We start from the raw sequence: 23,922 nt of genomic DNA on the forward strand, positions 1-23,922 counted from the left end.
TACAATTCATTTCAGTTCTGACACTGTGTACCTGGAGTTAGCATCATCTCACAAGTTAAGGGGTCAGTCCCACAGACTGCCCCCATTTCAGATGCCAGACACAAGTCCTAGGTTGTTGCTTCTGACGAACTGGCTATAAATTGGGGTTCCCATGACCCCCTTCCTGGGTTTGATAATTTGCTAGAATGGCTCATAGAACTTAGGAAACCACTTATTGACGTTTACTGGTGTATTATAAAAGGATTTGACAGAGGATACAGATGAACATCCGGATGGAAGAGATGCATAGGGCAAGGTATGGGGGAAGAGGTGAAGAGCTTCCATGCCCTCTACAGGTGCACCACCTTCCTAGTACCTTCATGCATTCAGCAGTCCAGTAGCTCTCTGAATCCCATCCTTTTGAGGATTTTATGGAGGCTTCATCATGCAGGCATGGTCAGTCCTTAACTCAGTCACCAGTCTCTCTCCCCTTGCTGGAGGATGACGGGGTGGAGTGGAAAGTTCCAAGCTTCTAATCATGGCTTGGCCTTTTTCGTGACCAGCCCCATCCTGAAGTTATCTGGGAGCTCACTTTCTCCTCATTAGAACAAAAGACATTCCTATCACCCAGCAAATTCCCAGGAATTTAGAACCTCTGTCAGAAATCAAGATCTAACATCAAATATTAGAACAAAAGATATTCCCAGTGCTCTTATCATTAGGAAATTACAAGGATTTTAGGAGTTCTGTGCCAGGAACTGAGAGCAGATATATGTATGTATTTTTTTCTATTATTTCACAGTATCAAATGGATCAAATGAGCTGTAAGGTCATTCTAGATATACTTTGAACGAAAGTCTGGTGTTTCTCTGTGTTCTCCTTGTATACTTAACGTCAGTCTAGGAATACATATCTGGATGTAATTGGACTTCAGGGAGATGCAGTGTCTGCCAAGTCATTCTTTATGCGCAGAATTCCTTGGGGACTTGGGAGTTTGAAGCAGTTCTAGAAGTTTACTTTTGCATGTGTCGTATGGTTATAACTAGCCTGTTCTTTAACCCTTTACAATGTAAAGTCCATGGTGCTTAAATAGGCTCTGAATAAATGTTGAAGGACATTGAGAGTTTGAAGAGATAAGTGATTTTGAAAGAATAGATGTTTTATATTGGCTTGGAATGGAAAAAGTTTCTTAGAATGTGGCTGAACGGTAGTCATGGCCTGAGTATTCATCATGTCCTGAATTTCTGACCGAGAACAATGGATAAAGGAAGTGAGGAAGTGGAAAAAAAAAAAGTCAAAATTTATATACCTTTAAGAGATGTATAAAAGGCCATTGGTCCTAGATGACTTATTATTTTAAAATTTATTTTATTGAAGTATAGTTGATTACAATGTTTTGTTTATTTCTGCTATATAGCAAAGTAGACTTTGTTTCCTACCTTGCATGGTCTAAAAAAGCAAATTGATGGGGTCATAATGTTCAGTGGTTCTTGGTTGACATTCATCTTATACTAGCGAACCCATTCTGCTCTTCAGTACGGCTTTTCTGTCCTTTGAACGAAATAGCCAGTTTTGCTCTATATTTCTCCCAATCATTGACACGGAAATCAAGCAGAATTTATTAAAGCTCCAAGTGGGATTTGCTGACTTCTTTCAATTCAGAAAATTAGCCTCTTACTAGTGGCATTCAAAGTTAGAGTGAATCATACTGTTAAAATCATTATTACTATACTAGAGAAGATGCATATTAATGGAATTTATAGAGCGCATTAAATTGGCCAGGGTAGCAGACATCAGAAAAACTGAGAGCTTACACTGCCTGTAGGGAACTTCCTGGAATGGGAAACTACAAGTTATTTCCTATTCATGTTTGTAAATTATTATTGATGTTATATCTAGAAAGAAAATAATTTTAGACTTCACAGATATTCAGTAATCTGTATGACATTCAAAAACAAAATAAAGGTACTATTTTTTTTTGTGTGCGGTACGTGGGCCTCTCACTGTCGCGGCCTCTCCCGTTGCGGAGCACAGGCTCCGGACGCGCAGGCTCAGCGGCCATGGCTCACGGGCCCAGCCGCTCCGCGGCATGTGGGATCTTGCCGGACCGGGGCACGAACCCGTGTCCCCTGCATCGGCAGGCGGACTCCCAACCACTGCGCCAACCAGGGAAGCCCAAAGGTACTATTTTAAAATACTGTTTAATTATGGAGAAGGCTTAATGGAAGCCTTATTAAACTTACCCATTATTTGCTATCACTGAAAGTTGCAATTCCCTGGAATTAAGTGTTGCTGTTTTAGGTAGTAGCCTCATTGCTTCTTAGCTACTGTTTGGAAGCCAGGGAGCAGGAATAAAAATGTTAGACTGATATTTCTTTAAAATGTGGACATTTGATTAATCCAGTACCCACTGTAGATAATTGATAGTGATGTTAATTAAAAATGGGTATTATTTCTTAGGGGCCAAAATCTTGACCACCCCTGCTTCCTTGTTTGATAATCCTCTTTTTTTTCCCTCTCATTTTATATCCAATATTTAATCCAGAAGTGATACCCCATTTTCAGAATGCCAATAGCAGTCTGTTTAAAAAAAAAAAAAAGCGTTCCATTTTTGTTTTTATAAAATAAACTGTGCATAGCATCCATGAAAGCACGACGTTTTCTGCATATTTAGATTGAGTGTATTGACTGATAGTTTATTCCAGCAAATATCTTCTATTAAAGGACAACTCAGAGTGTTTCATCACACACAAAATCTAGTAAAATAACAGTACTGTCATTAATTAAGTGCTTTTTATATCTCAGGTACTGTTACATGCCTGATACGCATTCTCTTTTTTACTAACTTTAGTTCTCATAACAACACCCCTATGTAGTTTTACAGATGAGAAGACAGATTTAGAGAGGTTGAATAACCAGCCTAATGTATCATACCTAGTAAGTGGTAGAGTCACAGTATTTTTGCAGTTCTATTCTAGTTCTGTGGGTAGTTTCTTTTGCCTTAAATCCAAGAATTTGGTGAAGAATGGGTGAAGCTGTGAAATAGAAGACAGTGTGAATATTTATTGAATGAATGCACTAATGTAATTGAATAATGGTAAAGAACTAGACATTTGTTTTTTATAATCGTGTATTGTAAAGAAATGGCTTGGCATGGGGTTATTAAATACATCTGGGAAAGAGTAGGGAATTTGGTGTGGTTAGAAGAGAGCAAGGACATAAAATATTCAAATCACTCTGAGAGGGGAAAGCAAGAAGTAAAAATGATAGGTATGAGATAGGGATATAATTTCATAGTGGCCACGGATAAACCTAGAAGTTTTGAAAATGCCTAGACAGCTTCATTATAGTAAACACGTAAAGAACATCCATATTCTTTCAGATTTTATTTCCTCCAATGTTAGAATGCCAGTAGAGCAAATTTGTCTACCTTCCTTGTCTTTCTTTCCAGGATCTTGGGGTTAGAAACTGATGATGAAAGGAGTCCCTGCCTATTCTGTGCAGTTTTTGTCTGTAGAACAACGAAGGGAAAAATAGCAAACCTTAGACCTTTGTCAGCGATTCATTCACTTTAAGCTGTTGGTAATTCTTTTTATGCAGTTGTCCTTTGCCTTCCCAGTTCCTCTAATCTGGCCTAAAGTGATCAACGGGATCAAAATCAAACCGTGAACCCTAAAAAGAACAAAACTAGGAAATGCCTTTTAAGACTAGCCATTATATTTTAAAATTTGCATCTGCATTTGTAACAGAGTGGCACTGCATTGAAACGGTTTTAAAATGGTTTGCTAAGCTGTGATAGTTATGATCATGTGTTTGGGTAATACAGTATTTTAGAGTGAAGTGTGGTTGTTAAATAAGTGGTCATAGTTCTTATTTTTTAGCCTTGGAACAAAAATTATATTTCCAGGATTCTGAATTTCACATATGGTTTTCATTAGACTAACGTTTGTCTTCGTTCTTCCTGAAATTGATTTTGTGAGGGAGTGAAAAACAATACAGTGATGTTATTGTCATAGATTATGGTACCTGTGCAGATAAGGTCTTCATTTTAATCAACCCCCTTTTGTGAGAGGGGTACATTTTACCATATTTGCCATGCTTTGTTCTAAGCATTTTTCAAGATAACATACCCTATATTGAAAGGAGACAGGCATATAAAATAAGTATCCACAGTGGTGGTAGAGCTTAGGTGGGATGTAGGTGATCTAAAATTTAGCTAGAGGTTACAGCATATCCAAAGTCATGAGGGTGTGGGAGGTTTGAGGAACTGAAAACATATTTGTGAAGTAACACCCTAGAGATAGAAAGTAATGGTGTTTGCTGATTGGTTAAGCTGTAGGAGATGAAGGAGGAGGAGGAGCCATATTTCTAGCTTGAGTGACTGGAGGATGGAGCCATACGCAGAGGGAGAGAATATAAGGAGAGGAACAAGTTTGGGGTGGGAGATGAATTAAGTTTATATATAGTAAGTTTGAAATGCTTTGGGGACATCTAGGGAGAGAGTGATGTCCAGTTGGCTTCAGGTAACTGAAAGTACTATTTTAAACAAATTTTAAAAAAATAGGCAAGAAGTTGCTATTTTTTTATCCCATTGTCCTTAGTGGAAGGAATTTCATCAGGCTCATTGCCTCGTTTGAAAAATGGCTACTGCTTCAGGAGGCATTCTGTTAAATAATAAAGCAGAAGGAAATGCTGCATCTGTTGTTTATTTTCAGGAAAGCAATCGGTTCCCTAGCCTCTTCCCTTGCCTTGATGGCTGCCCTCCCCAACCCCTGTTTTTTAACTTCTTAATACACATAGCATTTCAAGAACTAGTTAGTTGTATGAAATACTCTAGGTCAAAAGTATTTGGAAGCTGGGTAGGTGTGGGTGGCAAAAAAGTTGTATTTATTGGTGGGTGGACTTACACTGTCCCATGGTGGGGGTACCTGAGGTCCGTACTGTACTTGACTCCATCCTACCTGCAGCAATAAGAATTTGGATATAGATCTCTTCCTCCTAAGTAAAGTGATACTTTCATTACAAATTATTTGTCGTGTTGGAGTAAGAAAACTCTTTTTGGAAACAAAGGTTTTGAAAATGGACTCAGGACACCTAGAGGAGGAGAGTGATAAGAGTTTAACCCCTCATCTGATGTCCCTTATTCTTCCGCTTATTAGTGTCGATCTTGGTCTAATAACTTCTTTGAGCCCCAGTTAGCTTGTTTCTGAAACAGAGATAGTGATACCTACTGTACAAGTTGGTTATGAGATTTAAATGATACTGAGTGCATAAGCAGTGCAGAGTTCAGTATTCATTTTGTTACTTCTGGTAAGAAATATTGAACCTCTGGGCCTCAATTTCTTTATAAACTAGACTGCTTTACTTTCTTTAACCTTCATATCATCAAAAATAAATGCTCTATGCTATTTATAAGATACTTTTAACTTTAATTTTTTTGGCTGCACCATGAAGCTTATGGGATCTTAGTTTCCTGTCCTGGCCTGTGGTAGTGAAAGTGCCGAGTCCTAACTACTTGTCCTCCAGGGAATTCCCTATAAGGTATTTTTTTAGTTAGTTTGGTTTTATGTCTGTGTTGCCTTTATTTTTCAGAAATCAGAGAGGCTGTTTTTTTTCTTTTTTTGTGAGCCTAATTCTTACTTTTTAAAAGACATCAAAGGATTTCACAGTTCAACCCAGTCATTGCTTATATAGGAGCTGAATTAGTCCCATAGAAGCTTTAAGTTACAGGCCCAAGACCACTGACATCCTAGAGGCAGAGTAGGGATAAGGACCCAGGTGTGTTGTGAGGAAAGGATTCACCGAACCTTCCTCTTTCTGTGGATAAATGACCTTGGTTTAATTTTTAGCTGTGTTTCATGTGACATATAAAGGTGGCATGTCAGCAATATTACCAGCCAGTGTGGAGCATGGCAAAATGGTCCCTGACTTGTGAGTTGCATCTGGAGTGGGAGTGAATACCTGGTAGGAGGATGTGGTACATTCTTCTAACTGAGCATGTCCCTTGATGGGTTGGGTCCCCTGGAAGCTATACCTATGAGACTCTTAAAAGATGGTATTGGTTCCTCTGTGGAGCTTAAGGTTTCCAAGCCAGGGTGGCTTCCACACCCCTCTATGAATTCTTGCACTCTTTTACCTGAGCAGTCACGTGGTGGTGGTAGGAGGGAGAAGTGCAAAGACAGCAGCTCCTGATTGCCTGTTCTGCTGTCTGATACCCTGATAGGCTTTCCTGTCCTACAGCCTGCTGAGTGAACAGGTTACAGCTGTGGCCGGCTCCTCAGGGTAGTTCTTTTCATCTGATTGGTTAGCCTTGACTTGAGATCAAGAGGCTGTGAACAGTCACAACAGATTTTCATCCTCTTTGATTTTCCTCAAAATATTCTTTAAACAATATCTGGTTTATTTCCCTTCTTACGAGGAAGAGGTAAGATCTTGTTGCCACTCCACAAATCTTACCAGCACTGCCATCCCCGTCGCTGGAATCTAGAATTACATTTTAGGTATGGTAGTGGGTACAAGCTATAGAGATACTCTTATTTTTTCCAGGATTTTGCAGTTGAAGTTATTGTTGTTTTACTAAAGAGTATGGAACACAGTGGGAGGAGGGTGAACAAGACCAGAGACCCTTAAGCATTTGAGGACACCTTGGTTTACATCCACAGTTGTGTTTAGTTCTTTTTCCCTAGTTAAGTATTTTAAGGTGATGCTGGGTAGGTAAGTGTATGAAGTACTAGGCACAATATAAGCATTTGGTGGATATTAAAAAATTGAGTCTTCTTTCTAAACTGTAGTAGGACTTAAGTGACCAGGCATTCCGTTTCAGTGACATTTTTCTGTTTTCAGTATCCTGTGCCTTGAATAAGTTTGAAGCTCTTTGATGTTAACTTTGTAAGAATGCCTGTATGAAAAATAATTTGACTGAACAGACTCTGGGCAGCAGTTACAAAGGTTCTCTTATTTAGCGTGTCTTTTCTATTGCATTTGATAACTTTTATGATGGCCTCCATAATATTATAATGCTAAGTATTTAAATAAACCTGTCACTTATAATGCCTAGTATCTATCCTAGGAATTACAGCTTCATGATACATAGTAGATGTAGGTAAGAACAGACATTTCAGAGAAAAAATTAGAGTAATTGAAATATAAATGACCTATTTTGTGAATATGGAGGTTCTGTTTCCAGCACTAAGCTGACAGACAGCATCAAGATAAGGCACATCTTCGTACATGATTGCCTGAATACAAAACATAGAACGTACAATAGCTTCCTGAGGATCTCACCACCTCTGGATTGAAATACAAACCAGTTCTGACCATCCTACTGCTACTGCAGTGTGGGCACCAGCTCCTCCTTCCCCCAGAAAACTCCTAATTCTCTTCACCCTATTTGGACTTTTTCATTTTTTAAAAAATGTGTTTTGTGTTTTCTTGTTGTTTGCTTTTTGTTTTTTATTTATTTTATATACTTTTTAATTTGTTTTTTGCTGCGCCATGGCATGCCGGATCTTAGTTCCCCTACCAGGGATGGAACCCGTGCCCCCTGCAGTGGGAGCGTAGATTCCTAACCTCTGGACCACCAGGGAATTCCCTTTTTCATTTTTCATGGCATTTATCACCTTTTACATAACAATTTTAAATTCTGCTGGAATTTGAACTTTGTGAGGGCAAGGATCTTTATTTACTGATGTATTATAGTAATTTTGTTCCATTGTTAATATTATGGATGTCTAGTATAGATGTTAATGTCAACAATATCTGGTAGAGATGTTAATAAAACTTTTCTTCCCCTTCTTTCTCCCCTCCCCCTCTCTTTTCCATTCTCTCCACAGTTCTGTTGTCTATTGCAGGATACATCGTAGAGTCAGCTTAGAAAAAAACAACAAAAAACCCCCTCAAAACCTACTGTTTAACTTGGTTTAGAGATAAACAGGGGTTTTAAATTACATTGCATCCTGGTCTTCTGAAGGAGAATCTGGCTTTCTTCTCAGTTTGCCTTTTCTTGAGTAACTAGCTGATGTATCTCTAATGGAGAGAGTTCATTTATAGCATGTGGATCCTTTGCTGTTGATGGAATTTTAGTTGCTTTGATATTAGAGAAGTGGGAGAAGATAAGAAAATTGACATTTTGTTTTAAATATAATTCTGTCAATAGATAATTTTGTGAACTTGTTTTTAAAAAATAATTACAAATACACAATTTACTTGTTTCTTTCCCAGATTTATCTGTGAATTATATTATGATTTAGGAGTGTTAGAAAATGTGAAAACATCTTGTGCAGTAACAGTTTAGTTCACATTATAGAAGTGATTTTTGGTGTCCAGTTATCACTAACCGTGTCAAAAAAGTAAAATACAAGATCATTTTCTCTTAATTAAAAATATGCAGAATAATTCTGCTTACTCACTACTTGGTGAACATTAGCTAGTATTGGCAAAACTTATGGCCAACATTTTTTCTTGCTTCCATTTGCTCTGGCCAAGAGAGTTCATTTCCAGGACCACTTTGATATTTCTGTGCCTTCATTGTTCTCTTTCTTTGTTGTTGTTGTTGTTTTAAATATTTCCCATTGCTATTTTTATCTCATGGTAAGTCCTAAAGTTTTTTTATTTAGAACCTAAATTTTTAATCTTTCAGTACTATTCTTAACCCTTGTTTTTTTACACTCTACAAGCAGTTATAAGTAGCTGATATTTATTAGTATTATTTCTGTGTGAAAACATCTTTAGAGATTTAATAGGATGGGTCCTCTCTCGTTTTTAAATCATAGTTGTTGTTTTTTTCTTGCAGTAACCCAAACTGTATGTTCATACTTGCTGTGAAGCTCTTTAGTGCTCACACAGTCTCAGCAGAGTGTAGTCTTGTAGAATAGCCTCATTCTGCAGATGAGGACGCTGAGGACTTGCTCATGGTTGTAAGGGTGTGACGTGAAGGACTTGTGTTTTTAAGCAGCAAGAGTAGAAATCTTTCGTTCTTTCCATTCTGCCTCCACTGCCCTTTAAGTCTGAAGATGGCAGAGAAATCACTAGAGTTTTAATACTCTTCCTTTCTGATTGAACTTCATTATTATGTATAGTGCCATATAAGATAATATGTTTGAATGCATTGGAAAATTACCTTCCCATAGAATGGTTACATAGTTTTAGTGGAGAATGCTTGAGTAATTTATTTTTGCTTGGTCTGTTTACTTTATTTGATTAAAAAAAATTTTTTTTTAAATTCTGTTTAACCTAAAAGTGTTATGCTCTGTCCTCGATCAGTAGAATTTTGGATGGTCTTGGGCATTACTTCAGGGGCAAAAAGTGTTGCCTGTAGCCCTTTTTTTGTATGTGTGTTTTGAATAGTTTTTGTGTAAACAGAAATACCCATTCATTTCTATATTGCCTGTGACTGCTTTGCACTATAATAGCAGAGTTGAGTGGTTGTGAGAGACTTGTGTGGTCCGCAAAACCAAAAATATTTACTTTCTGGCCATATGTCAACCTCTGTACCATTGCATGACAGTGAGTGGAAAGTCAGGTGGAACCTTTGTAGTATTCATATAGTCTCCGTTGGTGCTTTATTGTAATTTGGGTGGTGGGCAGGGAGAGGAGTAGTGTTTTGTATTGAAGTAAATAAATTGAATTACCTAAGAAAGGTGGTCTTCTGTCTTTTCATGACCCCCTTGGAGAGAGTGAGTGTGAAAAGTGTATATGTGTGTCCCTATTCCTGTGTTTGTGTGTCCTGAGCGGATCAGGCAGACAACACAGTGTATTTGCTGGTTTAAATGTTTCATTTTAAATTTGGTGAAATTGAAAGCAGTTTGGCAGGCCAACATCAGATGGGAATTAGGCATATTTTAGAATTATGAGTATGTAATTTATTTTATAATATACTCAGAATGAATTATGTTAAAAGACAGCCCTGATTTCTTAAAGTGGTGTATTTCTGACTGCCATTCTGATAGAAACATGGTAGTTAAATGAGCAATTTGTTTTAACTTACTGAAGGCAAAACACTTGTTGGTACTGTCTAGATTATACCTTAAGCTATATGTAAGGAAATACTCTTAAGACACAGAAGAGTGACTCTTCTGAATCTGAGTAGAGATAGAAATGTAATATTTTAAAATTCTGAACCTAACATCTAATTTAATGTAAATATATTTCTTCTTTTTGTGTCTAGAGTACTTCAGAATGACAGTTTCATTTCAGTAATTATCTGCTGGCATGTTCTTAATTTTTTAAAGAAGTTAAGAAGCATATTCCTTTCTATTACAAACTGAAAGTTGAAGACTTAGTTTGAAGAGGCTCTGCTTCAGTGTGTGTTCATTGTCACTCCGTGTGGTCACACTGGTTAAGATAACTGTCATGTTCATGCACACTGCAAATCTGTTGTAATTTAAGACTTTTATCCATCATTACTCTTTTTTGTGTGTGCGTATAGTAATGCTCTTATATCAGCTCACAGAAGACAAAGCTGGACTCTACAGTCATATAGCACACAGCATAGCAGAATATGAATGGGCAGTTGGTGTCCTGTACAGAAGTTCGCAGCCGAGGGGACAAGTGGGTGCTGACATTCAGGCCACACTGTCAGCCAAGCCATTTCCCTGTTATTGGGACTGTGTCTTCTCAGAGGAAAGGCCTCTTTACTTATATGTATTATTTTTAAATGATTTGAATTCTGTGCCAGGCACTGTTTAGCATTTTATAAATATTAAGCTTTTCTGTTCTCATAACAGTTTATTTTACAGATGAGGAAACTGAGGCACTGAGAGGTTAAGTACCTTGGCTTAGATCATCTAGCTGTAATTTCAGAGCTGTGTGATTCCACAGTTCAGGCTCTAAACTCTCTGTACTGTAATATGCCTTCTCTCTTTTTCTAATTTGTCCTGTTGGTGTCTAATTTGCGCAAAGGTGCTGCAGAGGTTATTGGTGGCCCTGATAGCATACTTGAATGAGTTGGAAGGAATTGGACAGGGCACACATACAACCCTGTATCATATCCCACTGTAATAACTTCCTTGCTGAGTGAGAATCCAGGTTTTGTTTAAAAATTTCCATTGATTTGTAGAACAGATTTTCATTAGAGTGAGAAGAAAATATATCTTTCTATAACCTCTGTCTAGTACTTAGCATTTTGTGACACAAAGCTGAGTCTCATTTGGTCTTTCTGTGTCTTTTTATCTAAATGTACGTATCGGCAGTGTTCCTTTTTTGCCTTGTTAAAAGATAATTCCTGTTTTATGGTCTGTCTGGCTCTCTTTCTGTTTGAGATGTCCTCATTATTATTGTCCTTCCTTTCCTAATTCATTTTTAGGGAGAAGGATTGAGTTTATCATTTATCTTTTGTTTCTTTTGTTAATCTTAAAATCAAATTAATAAAACTTTTACTCAATGTAGTATGTTTCCCACTCTAGTTCTGAGAATGAGAGGACTCACTCTGCAATGCTAATGTTATTGAAAGAAGTGATCCCTCTGTGCTTTCCCCCTCCCACCCCCAGCCCCATAGATTAATAATTAGACTCTGACTAGTAAAACTCCCCATCCTGCCCTTTCCTGCCACATAGTCCAGTGGTTCTCAACCCCACTGGAATCATCTGTGGGAGCTTTTAAATTCAACGGATGTGCAGATTCTACCTTAGATCAACTAAATCCAAGTGAAGGACCCACTATGTCACAGGTTAGAATCTGGAAAGGTATTTCTGTAGGACAGAGTTAATCAAAGACCCAACATCCCTGACAAAGCTGTTCTCGTTTCTTCTGGGAATGGATTGTTCAGCAGAATTTTTGTGTTGTCTTAGCCTAATTAACTATTCAAATTTTTTGGTATCTTGAATCAATTATTCAACCCTTGGGAAGAGTAAATAATCTAATAAGATTTGGAATTATGTCAATTTTTTCTTCTAACTTGTTAAGTGCCAAGGTACCTACCTGTGTGGTCTTAGGCAAATTTGGAATACGGAAAGTTGAGGTTTTTTTTTTCAGTCCCCTTGTTTCTTAGATCCTTATGCTATTTCTATTGCCTCCCTTTACCTTTTACTTGTTTCTTCCTCCCAACTACTTAAAAAAAAAAAAAAAAGATTTAGTTCCTATCAGCTTTGCCTTAAGAAGAAAACAATGTCAGATCTGTCATATTTCTAAGGCATCTTAAGTTATAAGTTGCACCATTAATTTAGTAACAGTTTTTTTGGGGGGAGGAGGAAAAAAGAAATTAGTTACAGTTACACAATGTTCTCACCTTTTAAAAAAGTAAATGATAATATTGTATTTATTCATACATCTAAAAATTTTTTTTAATTGGAGTATAGTTGCTTTACAGTGTTGTGTTAGTTTCTGCTGTACAACAAAGTGAATCAGCTATATGTATACATATACCCCCTCTCTCTTGAACCTCCCCCCCGCCCCACCATCCTCACCCATCTAGGTCATCACAGAGTACCTAGCTGAGCTCCCTGTGCTATACAGCACGTTCCCACTAGCTGTCTGTTTTACACGTGGTGGTGTATATATGTCAATCCTAATCTCCCAATTTGTCCCACCTTCCCCTTCCCCCACTGTGTCAACATGTCTGTTCTCTACATTTGCGTGTCTATTCTTGCCCTGCTAATAGGTTCATCTGTACCATTTTTCTAGATTCCACATGTATGTGTTAATATACGATATTTGTTTTTCTCTTTCTGACTTCGCTCTGTATGACAGACTCTAGGTCCATCCACATATCTACAAATGATCCAATTTCATTCCTTTTTATGGCTGAGTAATATTCCATTTCATACATTTTTATATCACCTTTCTAGCATCACAACTTAAGTTTGAGTCTGAGCCTTTTCTCATATTCAAGTTCTCTACCATTGAAAGTTACTGAACTGGAAGCATTTGATGGGTGGATGTTAGTGCCTAAAAATAAATTTTACTTTTAATAACACTTGAAACTGCCCAAACCAACCTTTAATTTAAAAATCTCTGTGGCTTTGTATGAGAGAGTTTATTGTTGTTATTGTTTTTAATTGCATTGCTTACTTCCTGACAGGCAAAGTTTGGGGTTCTTGATAGTTTTTTGTCTTTTTCTGCACAATAGTGTTTTTTTGGTATAAATTTAATATAAAATTCAACCCCATGTGATACTACCAGTGAAACTAACTCAACTGAAATAATAATTGGATGACTAGACACCAGTGCATGTTTAAATTTTTCTTTGTGTGGGTTTGTGGTCTTGTGTATTTTTTAGTTTTAGAAGATTTGGGATCATAATATACAACTTTTAAATTCGTTGTCTCTAAATCACTTAAATAACAAAGCGAAGTGAAAATCAGAGTCAGTGATGGCAGAGTTGTGTTTGACCTGACTGTTCAGCCTCTGAGCCTGATCTCAGGGTCAGTTTTCTTAAGATAACCCTCTGTCCTAGCTCCTTCCCCCTTTTCACTCACCTCATCTTTTGGCTGCCCAGAATATTATCTGTGTATATGATTCCGTGGGAAATGAGAATAGGGTGAGGAGAGTGCGGGATGTAATGCTTTAGAGCTTTGATGAACGTGTAGTATGTTACTTGAGATTGCCATGTTGTAGAAGGCAACTAACAAAGTCATTCTGTGTGAAATGGATCAGTGGAATTGAGAAGATTCATTTGAAACTTTGATTTACAAATATATTCCTTATAAAAAAGTTCCAGTTGGAGGTAATCACCATTTATTTATTGTGCTTTGAATCTTGTGCTAAGCAATTTAATTTGAACCTTATCAGTGACTTTTCTTTTGCCCAAAAGTTCACTTAACAAAAACCTTTCTAAGCGGGTTAATTATGATAGCGTTGTTATGTTTTTCTCTTAATTCTTGAGATGATTTCTCCCAATTCTCCAAATTTAAAAAATTCATTTGTAACTTCTGTTCCTTAGGGATACCAGGTACACATTCTTGACTTTGTTACCGACCACTAGGTTCTAGATTAGATTATATCACTACTATAAATTATAAGCAAATATTTTTTTGTTTGTACTTTTTTCTAGGGAAGGGGCTCATAATCCATTAGCTTTTTTTTTTCTCTTGCATTTTATTTTATTTTTTTATACAGCAGGTTCTTATTAGGTATCTATTTTATACATATTAATGTATACCCGTCAATCCCAATCTCCCAATTCATCCCACCAACACCACCCCCCACCCGCTTTCCCCCCTTGGTGTCCATTCTCTACATCTGTGTGTCTATTTCTGCCTTGCAAACTGGTTTGTCTGTACCATTTTTCTAGATTCCACATACATGTGTTAATATACAATATTTGTTTTTCTCTTTGTGACTTAATTCACTCTGTATGACAGTCTCTAGGTCCATCCACGTCTCTACAGATGACCCAATTTAGTTCCTTTTTATGGCTGAGTAATATTCCATTGTATATATGTACCACATCTTCTTTATCCATTCGTCTGTCGATGGACATTTAGGTTGCTTCCATGACCTGGCTATTGTGAATAGTGCTGCATTGAACATTGGGGTGCATGTGTCTTTTTGAATTATGGTTTTCTCTGGGTATATGCCCAGTAGTAGGATTTATGGGTCCAAGGGTGATTCTATTTTTAATTTTTTAAGGAACCTCCATACTGTTCTCCATAGTGGCTGTATCAATTTACATTCCCACCAACAGGGCAAGAGAGTTCCTTTTCTCCCATACCCTCTCCAGCATCTGCTGTTTGTAGATTTTCTGATGACGCCCATTCTAACTGGTGTGAGGTGATACCTCATTGTAGTTTTGATTTGCATTCCTCTAATAATTAGTGATGTTGAGCATCTTTTCATGTGCCTCTTGGCTATCTGTATGTCTTCTTTGGAGAAATGTCTGTTTAGGTCTTCTGCCCTTTTTTTTTTTTTTTTTGCAGTATACGGGCCTCTCAGTGCTGCGGCCTCTCCCGTTGCGGAGCACAGGCTCTGGACATGCAGGCCCAGCAGCCACGGCCCACAGGCCCAGCCGCTCCGCGGCATGTGGGATCCTCCCGGACCAGGGCACGAACCTGCATCCCCTGCATCGGCAGGCCAGACTCTCAACCACTGTGCCACCAGGGAAGCCCCCTTCTGCCCATTTTTTGATTGGGTTGTTTGTTTTTTTAATATTGAGCTGCATGAGCTGTTTATATATTTTGGAGATTAATCCTTTGTCCATTGATTCGTTTGCAAACATTTTCTCCCATTCTGAGGGTTGTCTTTTCATCTTGTTTATAGTTTCCTTTGCTGTGCAAAAGCTTTGAAGTTTCGTTAGGTCCCATTTGTTTATTTTTGTTTTTATTTCCATTACTCTAGGAGGTGGGTCAAGAAAGATCTTGCTGTGATTTACGTCCAAGAGTGTTCTTCCTGTGTTTTCCTCTAAGAGTTTTATAGTGTCAGGTCTTACGTTTAGATCTTTAATCCATTTTGAGTTTATTTTTGTGCATCGTGTGAGGGAGTGTTATAATTTCATTCTTTTACATGTAGCTGTCCAGTTTTCCCAGCACCACTTATTGAAGAGACTGTCTTTTCTCCATTGTATATCATTGCCTCCTTTGTCATAGATTAGTTGACTATAGGTGCATGGGATTATCTCTGGGCTTTCTGTCTTTTCCATTGATCTGTATTTCTGTTCTTGTGTGAGTACCATATTGTCTTGATTACTGTAGCTTTGTAGTGTAGTCTGAAGTCAGGGCGTCTGATTCCTCCAGCTCTGCTTTTTTCCCCTTAGGATTGTTTTGGCTGTTTGGGGTCTTTTGTGTCTCCATACAAATTTTAAGATTTTTTGTTCTGAGTCTGTAAAAAAATGCCATTGATACTTTGATAGGGATTGCATTGAATCTGTAGATTGCTTTGGGTAGTATAGTCATTTTCACAATATTGATTCTTCCAGTCCAATCCATTAGCTTTTAAAAGAGATCTGTAAATCAAGTAAATTTGCCTTTGGAGACTGCAGGGTAGTATGTTTGAAGATCAGTCAAAATATACTGTTGTGCTGTTTTATAGGATTTTTGCATCTTAAAAAAATCCTAATTATGTATAGGTGGTAGATTTAAGAAGATGTCTGCTGAGATAGCAGTGTCAGTTTCTTTCCTGAAAGATTAATACTTCATTTATTTTAGATAAAATGTTCTGAAATACAGATTCTAAAAGCAAAGCGTTTTGTTTGGAGACAGAACTAAAGCCTACAAACATTTATTTCATCACAAGAAGTAAAGCACATAGGTTTAGTTTATGTAATACACCAAGTAGTTGTTTGCTGTACACATTTTATAATGTGACTTATCATAGAGGTTTTTTTTTTAATGGCAAAAGATCAACGTTTATTGGCCACTTTCTGGAAGTGATACTAAAATTATTGGTATAGCCAGGCTCTCCTAAGTATTTTAAAAAAACAAAACAAGATTCACTGTTGAGTTCCTCCTTATCATTGTGATTTATTTGTGTTGTAATTCAGTATCTACTGTGTTTTATTCTCGAATATGTATGTACCTATTCCCACACATTTAGATACTATATCATATTATCAATAAATGTATCTCAAGAACTGTGTATGCTCAGGGCACTGTTCTTCTGTGGTGGGACAGCAAGATGAGCAGATTAGCCCCTGGCCTGGGGAGGTCTGATAGGGGAGGCATGGTGAGAGAATAAGGCATTTCAGAGCTGTGGTTAAGAGAGACTGGTCTTTCTCTCTCAGTGGGTAAGTAATCAAGGGAGGAAGCTGATTTGGGCTGAACCTTGAAAGAGGAGGTGGACTGGATTTGTGGGCAGAGCCACAATAGAAGGACATTTCTGGCAGAGGAATGAGCAGTGTCATGGCAGCCTAAGAGTGCAGAGAACAGAGAGGGTGATAATGCTGCAGTGAGAGTACAGGAGGTTGAGCAAGTGAGATTATAAAGGCAGTTGTTAAGGATACACATGGTTTTGGTTTTTGGACAATTTGAATCACTTTAGTACAAATAGCTTTAATATATATTCTATTGGATTATCTTAAATCACCTTAGATTTTTATAATTCCTTTGTAGAATATATAATTTTATCTTTTAAAATTCAGATACTCATTTTATAAAGCTGAAGAATTGTGATGTATGCTTTAGAAATGCACTGCACAATGGCCAGGGCATAGGTAAATGGGTCGACTAGGAAAACATTAATACAGAAACCAAAATACAGCCCTGCATACGTTTTTTAAAGTTTCCTGGGAATTCCCTGGCGGTCCAGTGGTTAGGACTCCGCGTTTCCACTGCAGGGGGCATGGCTTCTATCCTTGGTTGGGGAACTAAGATCTGCAAGCCACATGGTATGGCGGGGGGGGGGGGAAACATTCTCAGTTTTTCAGATTTTATTGTATGTGCAAATGGGCAGACCTGTTGATACAGCATTTTCCACAGATTTATTCACCCTTCAGATCCTAGAATCAGATATTTAACCCCTTCAATATTTATTAAATCACCTTCGTGGCCTTTTCCCATAAGGAGCTGTAGTCTAATAGGAAATGCTGAACGAGTGAATGAATGAATGAGGAAAAGAAGGGAAGAGAAAATACGTTTAGAGAAAACTGAGATTAGAGACCTCTGTGAGAGTGATGAGAGAAGAACTCACCACAAAAAAGTAAGAGGAGAGAACCAGGGAGAGGAGGTAAAAGAAAGACTAGCAACTGGAATGATCTGATTTAATATTTCCCTAAGGCACATGTGTGTAAGTTTGTGTATGTTGTGTGTGTACACACAACAATAGTAGTGAAAACAAATATCCATTGAGGTACAGTGCACAGTTCATTTGAGATTTTAAAAATTAAATATAATTAATATTTAATATTGCGGTTAATTTGTACCCTCATTTGGCAGTGATGTCAGAGAGTCATGTATAACATGTGGTACATAATGGTATTCAAAAGAGTTGGGGGTTCCGTAGGGCAACAGTGGCACTCCCATTCATTCATTCCATTTCTGGGAATTGCCATGCATTTGAGCTTATTAATGTATGTTTGCTTGTGTTTGATGATACAGATTTGTGGATTATATTATCCAGTTTTAACCCAAACCCCACAAAACAGACTAATAATATAAACATTCCTGCAAAGAAACTGAATATAAGAAACACGAATAAGAATAGGAAACAAGAAAATGGTAGAGGTGTTACTTAAACTATTAGAATAAGCTTTTCATCTGCCATGATATAATTATTTTAGAAGATGGCTGAAAAAATTGGAGATTCTCAAGAAAGATATTTGACAGACAGGCATATGTTCACTATCAGTACTGATGAACCTTACTCTAAGACTAAATTGTGGCTTGAGATAGTAGTTAATAATGATATAAAATCATCATGATTAAGAAGACATTTAAAAGTTTAGGACCTAGAATGTTATAAACAAGATTGTATCACCGTAAATATGTAAATAATTTATCTTTATTTTTTACTTCGGTTTTGTGTGTTTTAAAATGTATGAAATTCAGTAGCATATGTTAATTATTTATAAATAATTAGAATGAATGTATGCCAAACTACATAGCTTAGAGCTCAAAAATTCATGAAGAGTTTATAGTAAAATAATGGATGTTCATAATAAATGACCCTGAGTTAGACAGAGCCTAGCAGTAATCTAGTTTTTATTTGAACTCAGTCATGATGTCTATAGGACATTTCCTCAATAGGTGCTAGAAAATACCTACTAACTAGCTCACAAATGTTTTGTGCCAGAAAGCCTTGGTGCTCACTTACCTGTCTTGAACCCCAAAAGGCTGGTGGAATATCGTATCTTGATATAGCTGTCTATAATTCCAGTTATAAGTGTGTGGTGTGTTTAATAAATATTATTTTAATTCCTAGGAATTAAAATAGGAATTATTTTAATTCCTATTATTTAATTCCTACAGCTCAACTGTGTGAAAGTTACATAGCAGCACTGAAGTTATTTAGTGTGGCCTTGGAGTTGGTAATGAGCACAAATGAGGGTTCCAGTCAATTAAAGATAAAATCAGAGAGGAGCAAATTTCAAGGGATTAAATTCTTTCTGTATTTATTCAGTGTATTTGCTTAGTTATCTTTTTAGTGTTACTGACTTAATTCACCTTTTTGGTGTACGAAGAAAAGCTCTTGCATTTCTTTGTTTGGCATCAGCTTGTACTCCTGCAGAAAAATGCACTCTACGCTTGCACACGGTGGGAGCAGCCCTGGTCAGTGTTCCGAGTCGCCACTCTGACAGCGTTGTGAAAAACCACTTGTATATTTGCAAAAAAGGTTCTTGGAAAATAATGTGCTGTGACTCAGCGATTGAGAAGACTGGGTAAACTCCGTAGAATATAAATTCTGAAGAGATAGGGTTTAATAAGTTTTGATTGAAATTGTTTCAAAACCAATTAGGTATTTCTCTTTATTGTATTAAACAATATACAGCATATAAGTTTATACCATTCTTTACAGCTCCTGATGGTAGATTATGAACCTGCTATACTAGGCCCTATTGCAGTAGTATTTGCATGAGTTGAGTTGAATGGGGGTGAGTGCCTCCTTTATGCAAATTCGTCTCTTTTGAGTCTCATTCTGTTCATTGTGTCAACCTTTTAGGAATGTTGTAAAGTTTCAGTGCCTGCCACATACTACACGCTCAAAAGTTGCTGCTGTTTATGACAGCAGTTGCTTAGGAGGAGAAAGATACTCACTGGTTGGGACCTTAAAGACATAAATAGTATTTCATACATGTAAAATTTGGTATGGGGAATCTTTTAAACTGGATTTGTTTTAAGACACACTGAATATTTTACTTTCCTTTTTCTTAGCATCAGCAACAGCAATTTGTGATTGGCAGTACCAGACATTCAGTTGTACATCCCCACATCAATGCACTGCCAATGGTAAGAATTCCTCCTACTCTTCTTGTCAGAGCTTGTTTTAATTTCTGTTTTTATTATTGTCTTATTTTTAAGAATCTGTTAAGAATTTTGAAAGTTTTTCACAGTTTGACAAAATACATGTGTTCTCAAACTGAAGAAATGTTTTTAAAAAAACGTAATTTTTAAGGTACTTAATGTTTGATTATTTGGTGTTTTTTTTAAAAAGGCAAAACCTCTAATTTGAAGATTTCTATTATCTTGGCTATGGTTATCAGAATGAAAAGTGTTACTATACAGTTAAGATCTTATATTTTAACATGTGGACTATATTTTGTGAATAAAATTTTCTCATTAAACTTAAGTTAGAGTGGCAGTGATGGCTCCTGTGTTTTTGTCCATCATCTTACTAAAATAATCATATTGGATTTCTCCTAATATTTATAGTTAATGGGCAGTTAAATGGCTAAAATACTACCTGTCTTTAGTTAGTGGATAATTTTCAGGAGAACCATTCTTATTTATTTAACAAGGTCATTTAGAATCCTTTCTCTGTGGAATGAAAATGTCCACTATGTTATATAGCAGCAAGACCACTGGACTCTGTGGGAGTCGGGCGTTGCTCTCCGCTGCATGTGCCTTGGATGACTTTTGGCAAGTACTCTTGTAAAATTTGGTGATGGAATTGGACTGAATTTCTAATGTTTATTCTAGCTATAGGCTAAGTGATCTCATCACTGTTCATTAGAATTCAGAATGGTTTTTTACCTTACAAAAAGTAATTCCTTACATAAATGGTATGGCCCTGTATTTGGGGCATCAGTAAATAGCAGGAGAATGAGTTTTTATTTTTTGTGTGTTTTTTAAAGAATTAACTGCTTAACAACAGTGTTTTCTATAGTGCATTATCAAAAATTTTAATTATTTTTACTTAAATTTTTATTTTAAATATTAAATCAGGGAGCTATAGAAACTAAGGTTTATAGAATTTGGTGGGAAATTATAGATGCATCAGTCTGAAATAAAAAGTAGTAAAAATTAACTAGAACCAGGATGAGTGAGTGAGATGTGAAAGTTATCTGTGAAAATATTCCTAGGAAATGATTCATTTTAAAGATGAACTTGTCAGTATGTCAATAAGATTTCCTCTGCCTAAACTATCTTCTGAATTCTTATTGCTGAAAAGAAAACGACCTCTCCCCCTCTCCAGCCTCCTTTTCTTCTCCCTTCCTCCTTCCCCCCAGTAGTTAATGGGGAATGTTGGGGAAAATAAGGATTTTTGTTCTAGCTTTACCTAGCACGAAGGATGACACCGTTCTTCATTAATATATGAAAATACTTGCTGGGTTCTTTATGGTGCCTGGGTGACTCATTAACCATCATTAAATCTGCTGTTTCTTCTGGAGCACTACACTTCCTCACGTAAGCAGCTCATCTTAGGCATTTTGAGTATCTGGCTTTTTTGAAGTTCACGTTTGAAACCTGTGCATTTTTCTTGGTTGTTGGAGTCTTAGCTATTTGTGGCACGTTTCCCCTGAGAAGTGAGTTGCACAGGCCTGTTGGGTGTCTGAGAGCCAAGTGCCATGCCACTGGCTCTCTCTTCTAAGTGCCTGTCCTCAGCTGACTTTGTAATGTGCCACTCACATAGCCTGCGTGTCGTTTTGTTTTGTTTGGGGAGCAGCTTGTAGACTGTATTTTAAATCAGATTATCTCAAACACATTTGCCATCACAAATGTTTATGTTAGTGTTAATTCTGTGTACGTGTTAGCGTGAAAGATGAAGAAGGTCAAGATTACACAAATTTGCTTATAGTCTAGCTGTGGACATCAAAGCCATTTCTACACATTTGTAAGATGTGCCAGTAAGTTTATAGATACTCGGTTCAAAATGGTGGTTTTCCCATGAGCCTGAGCAATGTAGTAGTGTTCGGGGTTAAATCTGTGCTGTGTACTATCTCACGTGTTTTTCTCTGGAAATGCCATAAAGGAGTGCTTTGTGAAAAGTCACCTCTGCCACCCCCCACACCCACTTCAACTTTGTTTTTCATATAAGAACCATGAATATTCTTTTTTTTGCCTCACTCTTCATTTGCCTAAGTGCAAGTTATTTTAACTCTCATAGCACCTTAAGTCACCATGATTTACAGCTACTTTTCAGTATACATGTTTCATGCTACTTTCTGTAATTATCTTATTGCATTAATAGAACCCAGTGACCAGTAGGTGTATATTATCATTCAGTGTGAAAAATTTTAGATGTACACTAGAGAGAATGGCATGATGAACTCTCACCCAGCTGCAGCATCACCAGCTTTGTTTCCTGTAACCGCTTTGCTCCCATGTTGTTATGCCTCTTTCTTCCCCACCCCCATTTATTTTGGAGCCAATACATATGGCACATGATTACATTAAGAAATATTTCAGTGGGTATCGATGGAAGATGTGGGCTTTTTAAAAGTATATACTACAGTACCATTATCCCACTTTAAAAATTGACAGTAATTTTTTTTATTTGAAAAGGCATTTAAATATACTTTAAAAAATTATAGTAAAAAACACATAGTAAAATTTACCATGTTAACCATTTTTAAGTGTACAGTTAGCACACTTAAGTGTAGTGTTAACTATATTCACATTGTTGTACAACAGATCTCTAAAAATTTTTTATCTTGCAAAACTCTCTACTCTTTGAACATAATCTCCTATTTCTTCCTCTCCCCGGCCGTTGTCAACAATCATTTTACATTCTGTTTTCATGAGTTTGACGTCTTTAAGTATCTTATATAAGTGGAATTATACTGTATTTGTCTTTTGTGACTGGCTTATTTAACTTAGAGTAATGTTCTCTAGGTTTGTCTGTGTTGTATCTTATGACAGGATTTTCTGCTTTTTAAAAGGTGGAATTTTTGTACATATATATCATTTTCTTTATTCATCTATCAATGAACATTTGGGTTACTTCCAACTTTGGCTATGGTGACGAATGCTGCAGTGAACATGAAAGTGCAAATATCTCTTTAAGATCCTGCTTTCAATTCTTTTGGATAAATATCTAGAAGTGAGATTGCTGGGTCATATGATAATTCTAGTTTTAATTTTTTGAGGAAGCTCCATACGCTTTTCGAAAGTGGCTGCACCATTTTACATTCCCAACACTAATGCACAGGGTTCTGATTTCTCTACATTCTTGCCAGTACCTGTTATTTTCTGTGAGAGTTTTTGGCTGTTGTGAGGGTTGGTTTGTTTCATTTTGGGGTAGTGAGCACTCTAATAATGGGTGTGAGGTGATGACAGTAATTTCTTAATATCACCATATATCCTTTTAGTTTGAGCTTTTACAGATTGACAACAAAGTCCATACATTACATTTGGGTGCTACGTACAGCTTATGCTTTACCTCTTTATTATATTTTCCTTTTTATTTGTCTTGCAGGGTTTCCTCGTTCTGTATTTTGTTAATTGCATCCCTGTAGTAAAATGACTCTCTTTCCTTTGAATTTTTTAATTTAAAAGATTAATCTAATTCAGGTTTTTTTTTTTTTTTGCATTATTTTGGGGTGGGGGTAGGATGGCAGAATATTTTGTAGGTGGTACTAAGTAATTCCATGAAGAGGCATATAATATTTGCTTGTCTCTATTTGTGATATTAGGTGACCATTGACGATCATTGCCTAGATCATCTCTCATTATTTATTATCTGTAATATTTCTATAAAGAGAAACTTCCCTCATCAGATATTTGGTTACTCTGTGGCACAGTTTGCACTGGAAAGGCATACCAAATTCTTGATTCTTCCCTTTATTTACCAATTTTCTACATCTGTAACTCTATTTCTGTTTCGAAGATAAGTTTATTTTCCAATTTTCAAAGTGCTAAGTTGTTTCCTAGAATGCTGGGAAAAGTAGACCAAAGACTTTTTAAAAAGTGTCTCTGTGAGCTTGGGGATTTAAATATTTGATATGTTATTGCATTGTAGTTTTTATTCTTATGCTTAGGATACTCAGATTGTCTTGGCCAAAGGAGCCTTTTTAAATTGACTTCTGAATGTTTTTGACACAACTCTAGTAGTCTCTGCTAGCGTCCTTGCTTTTTGACATAACAAGATGTTCCTGAGCTCATCTTGCACATGTTCTTCCTTAGTCCCCAAATCAGCTGT

The 23,922-nt window shown here is 36.8% G+C and overlaps 1 protein-coding gene across 4 annotated transcripts in view; it reads left to right on the forward strand.

Moving 5' to 3' along the window:
• TBL1XR1 (transducin beta like 1 X-linked receptor 1) overlaps nt 1-23,922 on the forward strand; it is a 191,568-nt gene that overhangs the window by 79,699 nt on the left and 87,947 nt on the right. For all 4 annotated transcript variants that reach the window (XM_029214587.1, XM_029214588.1, XM_029214590.1 and 1 more), the window contains exon 2: nt 19,716-19,790. In XM_029214587.1, coding sequence (XP_029070420.1) covers nt 19,716-19,790 — 75 coding nt within the window. The remainder of the gene's footprint in view (nt 1-19,715; nt 19,791-23,922) is intronic.

The sequence above is a fragment of the Monodon monoceros genome, unplaced genomic scaffold (genome assembly GCF_005190385.1).
Source record: "Monodon monoceros isolate NGI ecotype Baffin Bay Population unplaced genomic scaffold, NGI_Narwhal_1 Super_Scaffold_11, whole genome shotgun sequence".
NCBI classification, from domain to species: domain Eukaryota; kingdom Metazoa; phylum Chordata; class Mammalia; order Artiodactyla; family Monodontidae; genus Monodon; species Monodon monoceros.